General features: G+C 38.9%; 1 protein-coding gene across 2 annotated transcripts in view; it reads right to left on the bottom strand.

Moving 5' to 3' along the window:
• Nucleotides 1-4,875: 4,875 nt before the first annotated feature.
• Nucleotides 4,876-15,758, bottom strand: part of popdc2 (popeye domain containing 2) — a 71,713-nt gene continuing 60,830 nt past the window's right edge. The window contains exons 3-4 of one of the 2 annotated variants that reach the window (XM_041211676.1): nt 12,326-12,798; nt 4,876-5,803 (exon numbers count right to left, since the gene is read on the bottom strand). In XM_041211676.1, coding sequence (XP_041067610.1) covers nt 12,370-12,798 — 429 coding nt within the window. In that variant the 3' untranslated portion in view covers nt 4,876-5,803; nt 12,326-12,369. The remainder of the gene's footprint in view (nt 5,804-12,325; nt 12,799-15,758) is intronic. The other variant, XM_041211677.1, reaches the window with a different exon arrangement.

The following is a 15,758-nucleotide window of genomic DNA, read 5'->3' as shown; positions in this document are numbered from 1 at the left end:
TTTTTCAACAGTACTCAAGTTCTGTACTACCAAACACCTATTATAATATTACTACACATGGTACAAAAAGAATGCCAGTGCAACAGCTAGTATAAATTCAGATTATTCAAAATTTCTCATGAAGCAACAGTTCAGCTTGTTAAGTATGCAAGGTGGAATTTGTGTTAATTGAGGAGTTTACAGTGTAAGGTGTACAGTATATTCATATTGCATCTTTAATATAGTAAAACCACCTAGTGTGCTTCACGTGAGCATAAGCAAACTAAGTTTGACAATGAGCTACACAAGGAACTATTAGGACACATGATCAAAAGCTTGGTAAGAGGTACTTTTTAAAGAGTGTCTTAAAGTAGGAAAAAGAAATTCCAGAGCTCAAGGCCTTCAAGCTGAACGCATGGGGATGTTGAAGTAATTAAAATCAAGGATGGTCAGGAGTCAGAGGTCAAAACGCAGATGTAGCAGAGGGTGTAGGCTGGAGGCAATTACAGAGATGGGGAGGGGTGAGAAAGATTTGAAAATAAGGATTAAAATTATAAAATTGAGCCTTTGCTTAATCAAGGGCAGCACAAAGGTGATGGATGAGTGGGGCTTGGTGCAGTTTAGAACATGGACAGCAGAGTTTTGGATTATCTCAAGTTTATGGTGATCATGGGGAACCAGCCCAAGAGTGTGTTGAAATAGTCAAGTCTAGAGGTAACAAAGACAAAGTCACGATTTCGGCGGCAGATGAGCTGAGAAGTCAGAGTTGGGGAACGTTAGAGGTGGAATTAGACTCCCTTAGCGATGGCTTGGATATGTGGCCAGAAGCTCATCTTGGGGTCAAATATGACATCAAGTTTTTAACATTTAGTTGCCAGGGAGAGGGATGGAGTCAGTGGTCCGGGAACAGAGTTTGTAGCAGGGACCAAAGGCAATGGCTTTTGTCTTTCCAATAGTTAATTGAAGAAAAGTTCTGTTCATCCAGAACTGGATATTGGATGAGCAGTCTTCTGCTGCTGCTCTTTCTTCTGTTCAGTCTGACAATTGAGAGACAATGGAGGACTCAAGGGGTGAGATAGAACTAGATGTCTTCAGTATACATTTGGAAACTCATGTTTTCAGATGATGTCACTGAGGGGTAGCATATAAATGAGAAATAGGAGGGGGTCAAGGATCGATCCTTGTGGGAGCATCAGAGGTAATGATGTGGGAAGAGAAGTCATTGCAGGTGATTCCTCTGACTATGACTGGATAGATAAGAATGGAACCAGGTAAGTGCAATCCCATCCACTTGGACAATGGTGCAGCTGCCTTACAGGAAAATGGTGTAGTCAAACCTATCAAAGACTCTAGACTGATCAAAAAGGACAATTTCCCTTTGTCAGTCACATAGAATGTAATTTGTGACAGACATTTTGGTACTTTGGCAGGGGTTTAATCTGATTAGAGGGATTCAAACATGGAATTCTGGGAAAGATAGGTACAGATTTGGGAGGTGCCAGCATGCTTAAGGACTTTGGAGAGGAAAGGGAGGTTGGAGATGGGGAAGCAGTTTGAAAAGATGAAGAGATTAAGGGTTATTTTTTCAAAAGAGGGGCTTGGACCCAAGGAAAGAGAACCATTAATAATATCAGCTCACGTGGAAGCCAGGAAGGGAAGTTGGGTGCTCAGCAGTTTAGTGAGAATAGGGTTGAAGGAACAGGAGGTAGGCTTCATGGACAAAATTAACAGAGAGGGCGTGAGGGTAGATAGCAGACAAATTAGAGAACGTTGCAAGTTCTGGACTAGGGCGGGGTGTGGAAACCTTACAGGAAGTTTGTAAGGTCTCAATCTTAAAAAAAGAATTCTATTAGCTCCTCACAATTGTTGGAGGTGAGGATGGAGATGATGGGAGGGATTTAAGAAAATGGTTTGCAGTTGAAAAAAGCTGGGAGTTATCTTTGCATTCTAGGATGATCCTAGAATAGTGAGCAATTTTGGTAGGCAAGAGCAGGTGCTTTACGTGGTCCAGCCAGATCTGGCAGTGAATGGCTATATCTGTTCAAGCTTCACCCCTTGGACTTGAGTTAGTGAAAATAAGTGTATCAAGGAAAATAGCCAGGGTGAAAAAGAGTAATGGTTTTATAGCTGCAGAAATGTTATGGTGAATAAAGAAGCAAAAGTTAGTGCCGTTGTAAGTGAACTGGAAAGAGTTTTTTCCAGGGTGGCTGGAACTGAAGGAAGTTGTGTGGGGAGGATGAAGGGAAATGTGGATGTATAATGAAATATGGAAGTGATCAGAGATGGCCTTATGTGATTGAGAGGATGGCAGTAGCAAGATCAAGTGAGATGAAAAGGTCAAGGGGGTCTTAAATTTGTGTTGGGGGATTTTTATGGAGGGAGGACAGAAGTGCTGTGAATTCCAAGATGAGTTGGAGGTTGAAATCACTGAGAATGAGAAGTTGCCCTCTCTGAGCTTTTGTCCATGAGACTCCCATTCACACCAAACCACTGATCACCCCCAACTTCCCTTCCTGGATGCCATGTTAGCTGATATTGTAAACAGTTCTTTCTCTTTAGGCATTGTTCCTCTTCCCTTTAAGTATGCTGTCATCACCTGTCTCACCAAAAACAAACAAACCTTGACTACACCGTCCTTGCAAGCTACTGTCCAATCTCCCTATCCTCTCCAAAGTCCTTTGAAGTGTTGTTGCCTTTCAAATCCATTTCCATCTTTCCTAGAACTCCATGTTTGAATTCCTCCAATCAAGTTTTCATCTTTGCCACAGCATTGAAACAACTTTTATCAAATGACATCCTATCTGACTGACAAAGGTAAACCTTCTCATTCTTCTTGACCTATCTACAGCCTTTAACACAGTTGGCCACTCATTCCTCCTCCAATGCCCCTGCACTGTTGCCAACTGGATGGGACTGCTGTCACATGGTTTCATTCTTATCTATCTAATCATAGCCAGAGAATCACTTGCAATGGCTTCTCTTCCTGCTCCCATACCATTACCTCTGGTGACTCCAAGGATCTATCCTTGACAACTCCCCCCCCACCCCCCGCCACCTCCTAGTTCTCAGCTTTATCATCATCCAAAGGCACAGCATTAGTTTTCGTGTATTTGCAACTTTCGTGTCACTTTTGGTCCCACTCTGAGCTTCCAACCTCTTCTTCATGGCATCACTAAGATCGCCTATTTACACCTATGTAATATCACCTGATTTTCACCCTGTACCAGCTCGTGTTGCTGAAACCTCTAAATTTGATTATTTCAACACGCTCCTGACTGGTTTCCCACACTCTACCTCAAATCTGAAAGTAACCAAAAGCTCTTCTGCTCATGTCTTAACTTGCAGCAGTCCCATTCCCTATCACCCCTGTGCTCACTGACCTGCATTGGCTCCACTTAAGCAATGTCTTGGTTTTAAAATTCTCATCCTTGTTTTCAAATCCCTCCATGGCCTCAGCCCTCTCTATCTCTGTAATCTCCTCCAGCCTCATAGCCCTCTGAGATATTGCACTCCTCTAATTCAGGCCTCTTGTGCATCCCCATTTTTAATTGCTTCACCCTTGGTGGCTGTGCTTTCAGTTGCCTCAGCCCCAAACTCTGGAATTCCCTCCCTAAACCTCTCCACCTCTCTATTTCACTTTCCTCCTTTAAGGTTTTTCTTAAAACCTCTCTTTGACCAAGCTTTTGGCCATCTGACCTAATGTAGCTCAATATCATACTTTGTTTTATAATGTGCCTACGAAGTGCCTTGGACATTTCATTACATTATATATTACACTATATACGCATAAACTGTTGCTTGGTGCTGAGGGAGGAAAGCAGTGTAGATGTCTTGATGGGAACATTTTTTATCATAGTTGCTGGGCTGTAAAAAATTAGGTTTTAAGTGAGAGGTAAAAGGGATGGAATAAAGTAAGATGCTTAAAGGAGGACAAAGTGCCAGAGGAGAAGAAAGACAGACTACACCACCATCACCACAACAGTCTGGAGAGATTCAGCCAGTTGGAGAGGCTTCGCTCAGGGGGTAGGTGTCATGACCCCTCAGCCAGCTTTCCCTCAAGGCCATGATGCCATGAATCATCCACAGTGAGGTTATGGATGGCACAAGTGAATGGACATTCTGGAGGAAGATGCAGAAGGAGCAGTGATAGCTGATCCACTGGCAGAGCCCACAGGGGTCAACACTGGGAGGGATGAGGTGAACAGGGAGGACATTGCAAGATTAACCCCCAGTGGAAAGTGCTGGGCGAGAAGGGTGAGAGAGTAGGATGGAGCTGTTGGAGCTGGCTGCTTGTAAGGAGGCAGTGGTAAATGCCTCAATGGGCCCTTCGGAGGATGCCAAGAGAGACACAAAGGGAAGTTGTGACTTATCTAAAAGGGAGACAAGCTTGGGATGATAACAGGAAAGTAAGAGGTTTGAGGAATGCTGTAGGATTGGGGTGGAATTTGGCAGGGCAGAGTACCCAAGAGGGTGGAAATAATAGAGGCATGACAACAGGAGAGAGTGTCTTGGAGAGGTAAAGAGAAAAGTAAAAAAAAAAATGGCACATGTGGAAAAAGAAATTATGGAATTAGATTTGGAACAGCTGTCAAAACACGTGAATGGTCACTGGGCAAGCTCAAGTTACATAGGCCTCACTACATAGCAATTATTAGAATACATATATCCTGGTAGTAAGCAGGGAATAGAAAGGAGAAAATAGGCAGGTATTTAGGTCTGGGGTCCCCAGGTGGGATAAAATTGTTTCTGAGGTTTTTACAGTTTGAACTACTTTAATTCCACTAATATCTCTATGTTGTTAATTAATTCAGACTTGAACATTTGCCTTGTCTGTTTTATTGCAACTCAAGTGACAAGTCAATTTAGTTAAGTAGAAATTATATATGAGCATACATATTTTGCACGTGTAGATGCTTATTTTGTTTATTAATCCATATTTCATAGTTACAGCTGCTTGAGTTCCAGGAATGATGTCTTTATTTGAAATCAGTATTATTACTCAAATCAGAGTAGCTGTCAAGATATACAATATTAAATCATGTAGATGGCTTCCAACAGTTGCACAAAATTTCAAACCTTTACTAATTTAAGTTTTGCAGCATTATTATACCTGTTAAGTTAAAATATTCCAAAGAAGTTCTTGTATCATATGACTACCAAGATGATAGAAGGCAAACTAGATGTATCTTGGTCTTCTTTCATCTAACAATTCCTATGTTCCTAATTACATATTTGGGTAGTAATGTAGTACCACACTTAACTAACAATACATTCAAACCTTGTTACAACATAACCTTTCATTTCTAGCCTTGTTTCCTACTAGTGAAACAACTTTCTTTCTGTATTTCTCTGTGTTGTTCACAGAATCCTGCCAGAATTTTCAATGGAAAATTTGTCAATTTGCCATTGCTTTTTCATATTAAACCACACAATTAATGATTTTTATTTTGTCCCAAGTGATTAAACATAATAAAAGTTAAAAGTTAAAATTGTAATTCAATAGTGCCATGCTCATTCAGACTCATTCTATTAATGCTATAAATACTGTAACCCACTGTACTGTCGATGATGAATCGTATCAACCTGCTGGTACAATATTGGTTGCTTATTTTGGAAACCACATTGGAATACAATGTAGGAGCGTATTAATAAACAAGACTAATTTTTGTTCAATTTTGATATTCATTGGAAGTTTAAATAATAATTGTTTTCTGTTTCCCCATGCTGGGTTCTTTTCCCAGTAGTAGTACTCAGAGTTCTGGTGTCTGAGTGGGAGCCAATGGGGCATATTCCTTACGAATGCCACTCCGAGAATTGTTAACATCTGCAGAAAGAAAACACAGAAGAAATTTATTTAATTAAAATAGGACAGGAATAAGTTGATATGCACATTCATGCAAATTGCTGTGGAAAGAAAATACTTTGTTATCCGTTTCCCAACTGGTAAGACTTCTAGGCAAAACTGACATTTCTGAAGAAGAGACTAATGCAATCAAGTTACTCTGTAAGAAGCAAGCTGAGCTACCTGAAATTGCTGGCACTATATATCTTTTTTAATATCAGTAGTTTACTTTCAGCTGAACAGGAACGATAACATAATTAAAATAACCTTAAGTAAATTATATCTAACCATTTTCATTGTAAACATGAAAGGATCTATTGTTACAGGATTTGTAGTCTATATTGCTAATGTATACCATTTTTAAAGTATATAATTTTTAATCTCAGCATTTTAAGTACATAAAAAGATTTATTTTAATTTAAGTATACTCTATGTTTTAATAGTCCTTAATGTGTATGTGAGTGGAAAATATCAATTAAAACTTAATTTTAAAAAACTTCTCCCTCCAATAGCCACTTTAAGAAAACAATCTTGTGTTGCTTTTGAGATGGTTTATTGGTGATTAATAATCACATGACTGTAGCAGTGCTGCTTTTTACATTGGTAATTAAGTGATTATCTATATGCAAAATATCTCTAGATCAATGCCAGTGTATGAAGGCAGACCAGTCAGCACATTTTAGTTTGCGCTACAGTACCTTCCACAGGTTACTGTTAGCGCTAAATTCATGATAAGCATCTGTAGTCATGTTATAAATATTCATTCCCATTTTCAGAAATTCTTATAATTAAGAGACACTTTGCATCTTTGTTTTGAGAGAAACAACTAGTGTTCCAATTGTGATATACAGGGAGAACAAGAAAGACAGATGTGGAACATAGTAGGAATGAAAGGTGAGCAGAGACATGCAGCAACAGTTCCAGACAGGTATAGTGAAGTACAACACAGGAATAATACACTGTTATCAGCCTTAAATTAGTGAGTGGTGCTCTGAGAAAATACACTTACATATTAGAAATTTGAAAATGTATTTTGGCTGTCTGATCCTGTAATGTCACAGAGAGAATACAAATTACATCCTACTGCTAGCAATAATTTTTCTCATTGTGTATGTCTCTTCAACTACAAAGAACTGAAAAAAGTAACTGTGTCATATAGTTTAATCATTCTGATTTTTTTCTACATATAATGAAAAGTCATGAAGTAAATAAGATGGATTGTGTAAGGTTTAAGAAGTTCTTTGGGGGCTATATTTAGTGTGAGACCAGTTTTAGTTAGTGTATTTCTCCCTTCTCCATATGGGAACACACCCCCCTTTACTGGTGCAACTGGGATACAAACCCACTAGGTGTAAATTGACATGCTTGTAAACATACTAATTAAAATTTAGTATGCTGTAAGATTACACCCACAGTAAACACAGAACTTGTGTCATTTATCAGAGAAATGCCTTTTTATCTGTCTGAAAATCATTTACAGTATCACATCAGATCAATCACAAAGGCTTCACTATGAATATTATCTGCACAGGCATATCTGTTTGCATCAACTCCACATCGTTTAAGTAGAATTTACCTTACAAGTTTCTGGATTAAACCTGGAATTTCCTCTCCTGTGTAATAGACTGAAATACAATAAATAATTGAAGGAACAGAGCTGAATCCACTTCTCTCTATCATCAATTTAGTGTAGTAATAGCTAAGAAATCTGTCACTGATATTACATTATGTTCTCTCTTTTCAATTTTTTTCCCATCTGTCATAAATGGTCAGTTTTAAATGGAAACTAGAATCAAAGCCACAGCTTTTCCATGCTTCATGTCACTATAATCAGCCTATATGGATGTTGCAGAATGTGATACATTGAGATTGTTATTCTTTCTCTCCCAAGGCCAAATGCTTGACTTAGTAGTCAGGCTGAGAACTCCCGAAACTCAAACTTCAGCATCTGCGTTCAATTGACAGGCAGGTTTTCTACTCGAATCCTCTTCCCTTCCCATTCCTTCTCCATATTAGATTAGCAACCCTGCACTGTAAACATCAACTATGGGTGATTTTTATTAACTGCCAAATGCAAACCCATTTGCATATGTCACAACAGTGTTTATCAAAGTAACCTACAATAATTTCACCTGATTTTCAACTATAATTAATTAACTGATAGTTATATGAATCATAATAAACTGTCCTACAAAATCTCACTACAACAACTAAATTTAAATTTTAGGGAAGATCCATTGCTGTTGATGAAGTATAATCCAATACAATTATCTGAAAGTGTTTCCTCTAGCCTTATAAGTGCTGAAAGAATTGTCCATAATTGAAGGTGCTGAAAATGGCAAATAGAGAACAGAGGTCAGCCATGGAGCAGCAGCAAATTTTACATGCATTACAGCAGGAACAGAAGCTTTAGCTTTATGTATCAGGATGAGCACAACGAAGACAAGACAAATTATGTCCATTCCACCATGGAAATAAGTCCACAGCACAGCCTGCCATCATATACAACACAAATTTTGCATTCATCTTTTGACTAATGTGCCAGTTACAAATGGTTAAGCACAGAAAATGAAAAAGTCACCTTGGTGCAGTAAGGAGTGCTTATTATTATTTACCTTTAATTAAATTAGAGTTGCATGTGTATAATTTACACTGCATCTGATCCATGTTGTAGCATTGCAGTGCATAAGTGAAATTTAGAAATTATTTAGTTTCCCAGCACTGTCATCTCTCACTTAAAGAAAAAAATTGCACTTGTATAATGCCTCATCATATTTCTCAGAAATATTACATAGTTGCAATTACTGGTTAGGGGGCATTCATACACTAAAAATAGAATAAAAACATATTATAAATTATAATAAATCTTTCCTTTCAGGACGTTTACATGCAGATCTTTCAGAGAAGAATATGAAACTCTATAACAGCCACTGATGGCAACATAACGTATGGAATGTGAAAGATATTTGGCCCATTGAGCATTCCCCCAATGTAACAGGAACAGTTTGTATGACAGTTTCCACAGTCTTCTCAATTGTCTAAATCTTTCAGAAAGCAGTTAAATACAAATAAAACTTCTAAGAAAGAAAGAAAAATTACTTTCATTTATATAGTGCCTTATTATGTCCTTGGCATTTTATGACCAACTGAATAGTTCTGAATATATATGTGGGCAAAAATGCGAACTTCCTCCAGATAATATTGCCACATCCTGATCATCTGGCATTATCTAAAATAGGACTTAAACCCACAACCTCTGACCACTGAACATTACACATACCCCCAACTGGGAGTAGGTTATTTCTGGAGTGACAAATTTAGAGCATGCATTCATATGAAATTTAAATCTTTTATTACATTAAGATTAACAGCAATGCACCATTTTCAAACATGCTTATACTTCACAACTAACTGTTGTTCTTTAATTGCTGCTGGGTCAGTACATTAAGTTCCCTATTTAACACAAGCATGGAGCCCCACCACCTCAAGCACTGCAACAATCCATGAAGAAGGCCCACCATTACTTTCTCAGAGTTACTACCTTGGGCAATAAATGTGACTTCTACCATATTGCTTGTGTCCCAAGAACAAAATTTTAAAATTACATTGGGTCATCAACCAACAGCTCTCTTGGTGTCCCTCATTTAAATACTGGTCCCAGCTTCTATATGCACTCTCTTCTCCCTCCAAACATGGTGCTCTTGCCTTCCCTGCTCGCCCCTCCTTCCACTTCAAGACAATGCTGCCCACCTCTTCTTTCAAGAGCTGCTCCTTCTCAGATTGGTAATATGTACACTGCAGGCAGAAATTTATGCCCAGTGTGCATTGGTGCCAAGTACAGGTGGAGTGCCAGCAGATGGGAACTTGGTGGTGGTACTTGAGGAGACCCTTATTCACACCACTCCCCCACCACACTATTTTGGTTCACTAATGTCCAGACAGTACTCCAAGAACCTGACTACACCGTACACAGACAAGAGGCACGTATGCAGAACATAGCAAGAACCAAACCTCACAATTTTATAGTACTGACGATGGCCATCTTTCTATTGTATTTGTCCCAGCAGACCTGGGATCTGGGCCTAAATGGCTTTGTGGTACAATGCCTTTAACCACAAGGCCATCACTACGCTATAACACTAAATCTTACATGTATAAGAGAAATCTGTCATGATTGCCAAAGGATTTGGGCTCACTTATTAGGATGCTATGCAAATGAGGGAACTACATTGTGTGACATATTTCGTGCTGTAATGGATTGCTTGACTGAAATCAGCAGAGCCAGAAGGTTTTTTTAAAAAAATATATATGGCTGCTCCCAGGGCTTCACCTACACTGCAGTAATTTTCCACCCAGTTAAGGCAGGTACCTCATTGTCACCAGCACTCAATCACAATATTGAAACAGACGTTATTCTGTGAAGTGGGGCAAGTTCAGAGAAACAAGCAGCAAGAAGATGGAAGTCCTACTCTGCTGAACTTCTGCTAGAGGAGCAACATCAGAGGAAATTTGATCTAATGTCTTATACTTAAAAACCTATCGGTGAGAGACAGCCTTGTAGCAGACCTTTGCTACAATTGGCAGCCCTTTATCTGGAACTTCACCTGAACTGGTTCAAAGACTAACCTACCTAGTGGGCTAAACTAAAACGTTTTATTGTAAAGTAGCACTTGGACTAGAGGCCAGTGGTACTCAAACAAGTTTGTGACCTGAAAGTTACTGAATACATTCCAGTTGGGTGCTAAGCGTGATACTTGCTTTCCCTTCAGCACTCCAACATCAGGAGGTGAGAATGTGTGTGATTTGTTGGTCCTAAAGGGATTTTTAAAAAAAAAAAGCAACAGCACTGCCCCATGTTTCAAGGAGGAGGGCACAGAAACCTTGCAGCAGCACTGACAGTACAAACAGAACATCATTTTTTCTCCAATATTAACTGGGAGTAAGGAGACTTGACAAGAAGTCACTGATGCTGGTGTTGACAGCAGTACAGTACAGAAATTTTTAATTCAATGTGAAAAGCTCAGTGACCTCACCAGGAGTGGAAGGTAGGAGATTGCACTGTGAGCTTGTAGTTACATTGGCTAACTACCCATCATTGTTCATTCGGCAGCTTCCCCTCCCTATGCCACCATCATTTCCTTTAGCAAAGCCTCGAATGTTTTACTCCTTTCATTTACAGCCCACCCTGTTTTAATTACTGTCGGGATGTGAGCAATGGTGACAAAGTTGCATTTATTGCCAATCACTTGTTGCCCAGTGAAAGCGATCATAGATCTTCTTTGTGGACCTTGTGATGGTGATGTTCCTATGCCGTGTTTGGGTTAGTATCCAGCAATTCTTAACATGTGATGATGAAGTAATAACAATATATGTCCAAGTCAGGATGATGTAAGGCTTGGGTGGGAACTTGGAGGTGATGATTTTTCCCATATTGTTGCTCGTTTGTCTTTCTCAGGTGTAGAGGTCAGAGGGACAGAGGCTCTCTAAAATTAACCCAAGGGTGCACTTAGTCTCTTCGAAGGTAATTTTCCACTTTATAGGTCAAATAAAAAGGGAATAATGGACAACCTTAAAATTAAGGCATCATGACAGTTGCTGAGGAAGTGAGCACTTACCTGCAAAACTCTTTGTCAATGCTCGTGGGCTGATTGACTGATAACCATTTCGATTCATGAATATCCCACTATTGTGTGTTGGAGAAAGGAGCATATATAGAACTACATGTGTGCAAACAAAAGACATCCTGATTTTACAGGAAAAGTGCTGAAGTTGCTTTGAGTGGCAAACAATTCATCAGTCACCCGCTTGATGCATCAGTGGACTGAGGCTGGTTGATCCTCACATTCTATGAGCTGGTGCAGACTGACATAACTGAAACAAAATCAGCCCCACTATCTGTAGGGTTTGTTCCAAAAAATTTTGTAAGTATTATTGCAGCTGCAATATGCAAAGTAAGTGATCGAAGAAAAGCCCATATTTGAGTAAGAGCAAATACACCATAAAAATAGAAGATAAATTCAAATGAAAATGCCTATAAAATTTTGTGGACTTCAAATTTTTAAAAAAAATTTTAAGTTAGTCTAGCGATAGGATGGGTATTCCGTATCTGGTAAAAAAAAGATTGTGTTATGAAGCTGAGGAATGGAATATGTCTTCTTATTAGTGGGGAAAAGCTTTTTACAAAGTTATATTTACACATAGTGAAGCAGATTCTTTGTTTTGGTACTTTGGGGGACAGAATTTCTTAAAATTATTCCACATATCGTATCTTCATGTTTGATGGGCTAGTATTAAACACTAAAAGAGCAAGTATAAAACATTGTGTTAAAGGAAAACCATTTTCCATCTAACTTAACAATGTACCTCAATGTCAGCACAGCACCCCAACTGCACAAGGATCGCTTTTCCACTTACCACGTACTGTCACTGTGGTCCAGCAGAATCGGTTAGCCAAGTTAGTTTAATTAGGCGTAGTTGTAAGCTTTGAAGCAGCAGTGTACTTACACATAAATGGACAGTGACAGGGTTTTATCACATTTACTGGACCACTATTTCATGTACTCCCTTTCACTGGTATATTCCATAAATGATCCAGTCATATCTGCAAAGTCCTCCAAAACAAGGCTGGTGGAATCCTCACCAATCAGGTCGTTGCTGTCAGGCCATGGTTTTTTAAAGGGAGACTCCTGAGGCTTAACTGAACTCTGAGGAACATGATGGGGACTCTCTGCAATCTTCTCCTTCTCAGCTTCGACAGAAGGTGCTAACACATGGTAAAGACTGGGTAGACGGATGTCATAGCGGACCCCACCCCTGCAGTAGAGCTTGTCAATAAGCGAGTAAAGTTTGTCTGCAATGTCATTTCCAAGCATAACAGTGAAAAGGCGTGCAATATAATGATGTTTAGCCAAGAGCAGATATAGCTTTCTTCTCTTCCAAGTCACATAACAAGAATCTGTTTCAGCTGTCAGGGTCACCTGCAAAACAGATCAAGATGTTCAGTAACATAAATATGACTGAAACAAATTCTCAAAAGATACAAATTCTCAATCATCAAAATGAAAATAAATTTGCTTGTACTCAAATCTGTAGACAAGCTTTTTATCTGAGCAGAGCCAACTATTATTTATTTTCTACAGCAATATTTTCACAAAACCATGCTTCTGCCAAGGAGCCTTGCCAACAAGTGTCCAGAAAATCAGGGGAAACATGCCCAAGATTTCCAAATATGCACTCCCAGCTAGCAAAGCTATCTGCTGAGAACGGGTATTCATAAAATTGGCCCTTACGTGCTCAGATTGGAAAGAGAAATGTGGCCACACTTAGGTTTTCTTAAGGAAGATCAAATCCAATTTTTGCAAGGTTTATGTGACAAGATGAGGGGAAATGTACTTTAGACATTAGTATCTTATTGTGTTTCTCACATGTCGGTGCAGACTCAATGGGCCGAAGGGCCTCTTCAGCACTGTGATTCTGTGATCTTAAAATGAAGCTCATTGTACCTATTGCAAAAATACTCTGGTTATATTATCTGGGCTAAAACCCCAGCAGACTCAAGTTACTTGAATTACTAAAATAAGAAGAGAAAATACTCAGTCAGTGTCTGTCAATAGAAAACATAAGGTTAATATTTCAGGTTGATCACCTTTAGTCAGAACTGCTTTCGGATTTCTAGCACCTGCTTTTACTTTATAAACATTCAAATTGTGGATGATTTAAAGTAGTTTGTATGCTAACCACTTCATGCCAATCAGTCTAAAAATGATTATTAATATCAAGGAACAGATTTGTGATTGCCTGTTACCTGTTTCTTACTGTCTCAACCAAGGACGGACTAACAGGGCTCTGTGCATTGTCATCAGAGAATCTATCTTATTTATTACAATAATAGAGTATTATCTTACTTATAAATAAATCTATCAATTTTAGTCAGTTTATAGTATGAACAAACATTGTAATTAGACTGGAGACTGTAGTGGAAAACCTATGATAAAACAAGAAGTAATTGTTAATCCCACGGTACACTATTCCCCTCACAGCATGCATAAGGGTTTAGGTTCATAGCAGTTCAAGTCTGCATAAAAGAAGTTTTTTTTTCTCGCTGCGACCATAAATTATTATTGATGGAAGTAAGACTGTCCATAAAATTTTGAGATCATTAATCGAAAACATCAGATTGGAACATAGTTTGCCATTTTTCCCCTAGTTCTTTATTTTTAACTTTCATGAGAATTGAACTAATAATCAGAACGTTTACCACACCATCGGAATTTTCTAGCCCCTCCCGCCAGCAGGATCTTCCAGTCCTGCCAAGGTGAATGGACTTTTGAATGGCTCGCAACATCCCCCATGGCGGGACCCGCCGCACCGGACAGTGGTGTAGTGGGAAATTTTGAGGTGCAGGAGTGCTAAGAAAATGTGTTGGCCATATCATTTCTAAATCTACTATTATATTGTTTTCCTATGTATTAATCATCCCCAAACATCAGTAAAACTATGCTTTTTAAGTGAAAAATATTCATGCCGGTAGGCATTTTATTTCGAACCACGTGGTATTTTTAATTATTAATCTTAAGCATTGCTAGAATTTCATAATGCAGCAGTTTAATTATTTAATTCAAGCCTATTAAAAACATGAATTACAGAAAACTTTACTTACAGGGATATGGAACAAAACTGGGTAAATAAGAGTTAAAATACAGATCAGCCATAATTTAACTGAATGGAAGAACAGGTTCAAGGGGCTGAATAGCCTGCTCTTGTTCCTATCTCAATATCATTGAATGGGGCTTGGCACATGCTTGCAAGCATTCATGCATCAAACTCTTTCTGCAGTCAATTCAACCTAGTCCAGATCTCAAAGAACTATTAGTCAGCTAAATTAATGACTCGCATAGTACCTCTGCAATTTCTAACAGCACTAAATGTCATCAGATCCAGCAACCTGATCAATCTTCAGTGTCTCAAACCAAACTAAGGCCATTTATGCATTTACATTCAAGAAGTCAATATCTAAAGCATTTGTACCTACCACTGTATCATTTCAATAGTGAAAATGAATACAAAATATATATTTAACATTTTGGCCATATCCTACTCCTCAATCCTAACCACCATGCTAAATCTTTCAAAGGACCTATGTGGCTTTTCTGGCCTCTAACAGAATTTATAAAGCTTACCATGGGAATGCCATCTAATCAGCTGGTTTTTTTTCCCTAATGCATTTTTGGCATTGAATTGTGGCTTTAGTTAACTTCAGTTGTATCTGATAACCATACATACAATCTTGCCATTGTTTTATGCTTTGTGAAATATTTATTTTTGAGGCTACTTTCCCTATGTACCTTCATTAAGACATTTAGATTTCAGCTTAGCATATACTCTCCTATTTAGGAAAAGGACATAACACAATTTTCTGACTATATATTTACATAACATTATTTTTCTTCCCCGTTACTTATTTCAATCAACCAGCACATCCCAATCTTCATTTCTGAAACCTTTCTTTATGCCTGAAAATTGAGCACATTCTTACAGCAGGTACCAAGTTGTCTGCAGCGGTAATTTTCACAACCAAGTGAAATCTGATGATACAATGGCTATTGATATGAATTGAGGTGTTGTTAGGACATGGAACGCTCCCAACAGAAACAATGGCAGGAGTAGAATCTATCATATGTATCATAGCTGAAATAAATAGCGGAGTATAGGGAATAGGATGATATGAATAGTTCTGAGAGCTATGCAGTTACAATGATGGGCCGAGTGGCTTCCTTCTGCACACACACTCACCCCCCACACAACACCCCCCCCACACACACACACACCCCCACACAACACACACACACCCCCACACAACACACAGACACTACCCCCCCACACACTCCCCCACCACACACACACTCCCCCCCCACACACACACACTCCCCCCCCACAC

This window comes from Carcharodon carcharias, chromosome 18, assembly GCF_017639515.1.
Source record: "Carcharodon carcharias isolate sCarCar2 chromosome 18, sCarCar2.pri, whole genome shotgun sequence".
Classification (NCBI taxonomy): Eukaryota; Metazoa; Chordata; class Chondrichthyes; order Lamniformes; family Lamnidae; genus Carcharodon; species Carcharodon carcharias.
This window is presented reverse-complemented; position numbering and strand designations above follow the sequence as displayed.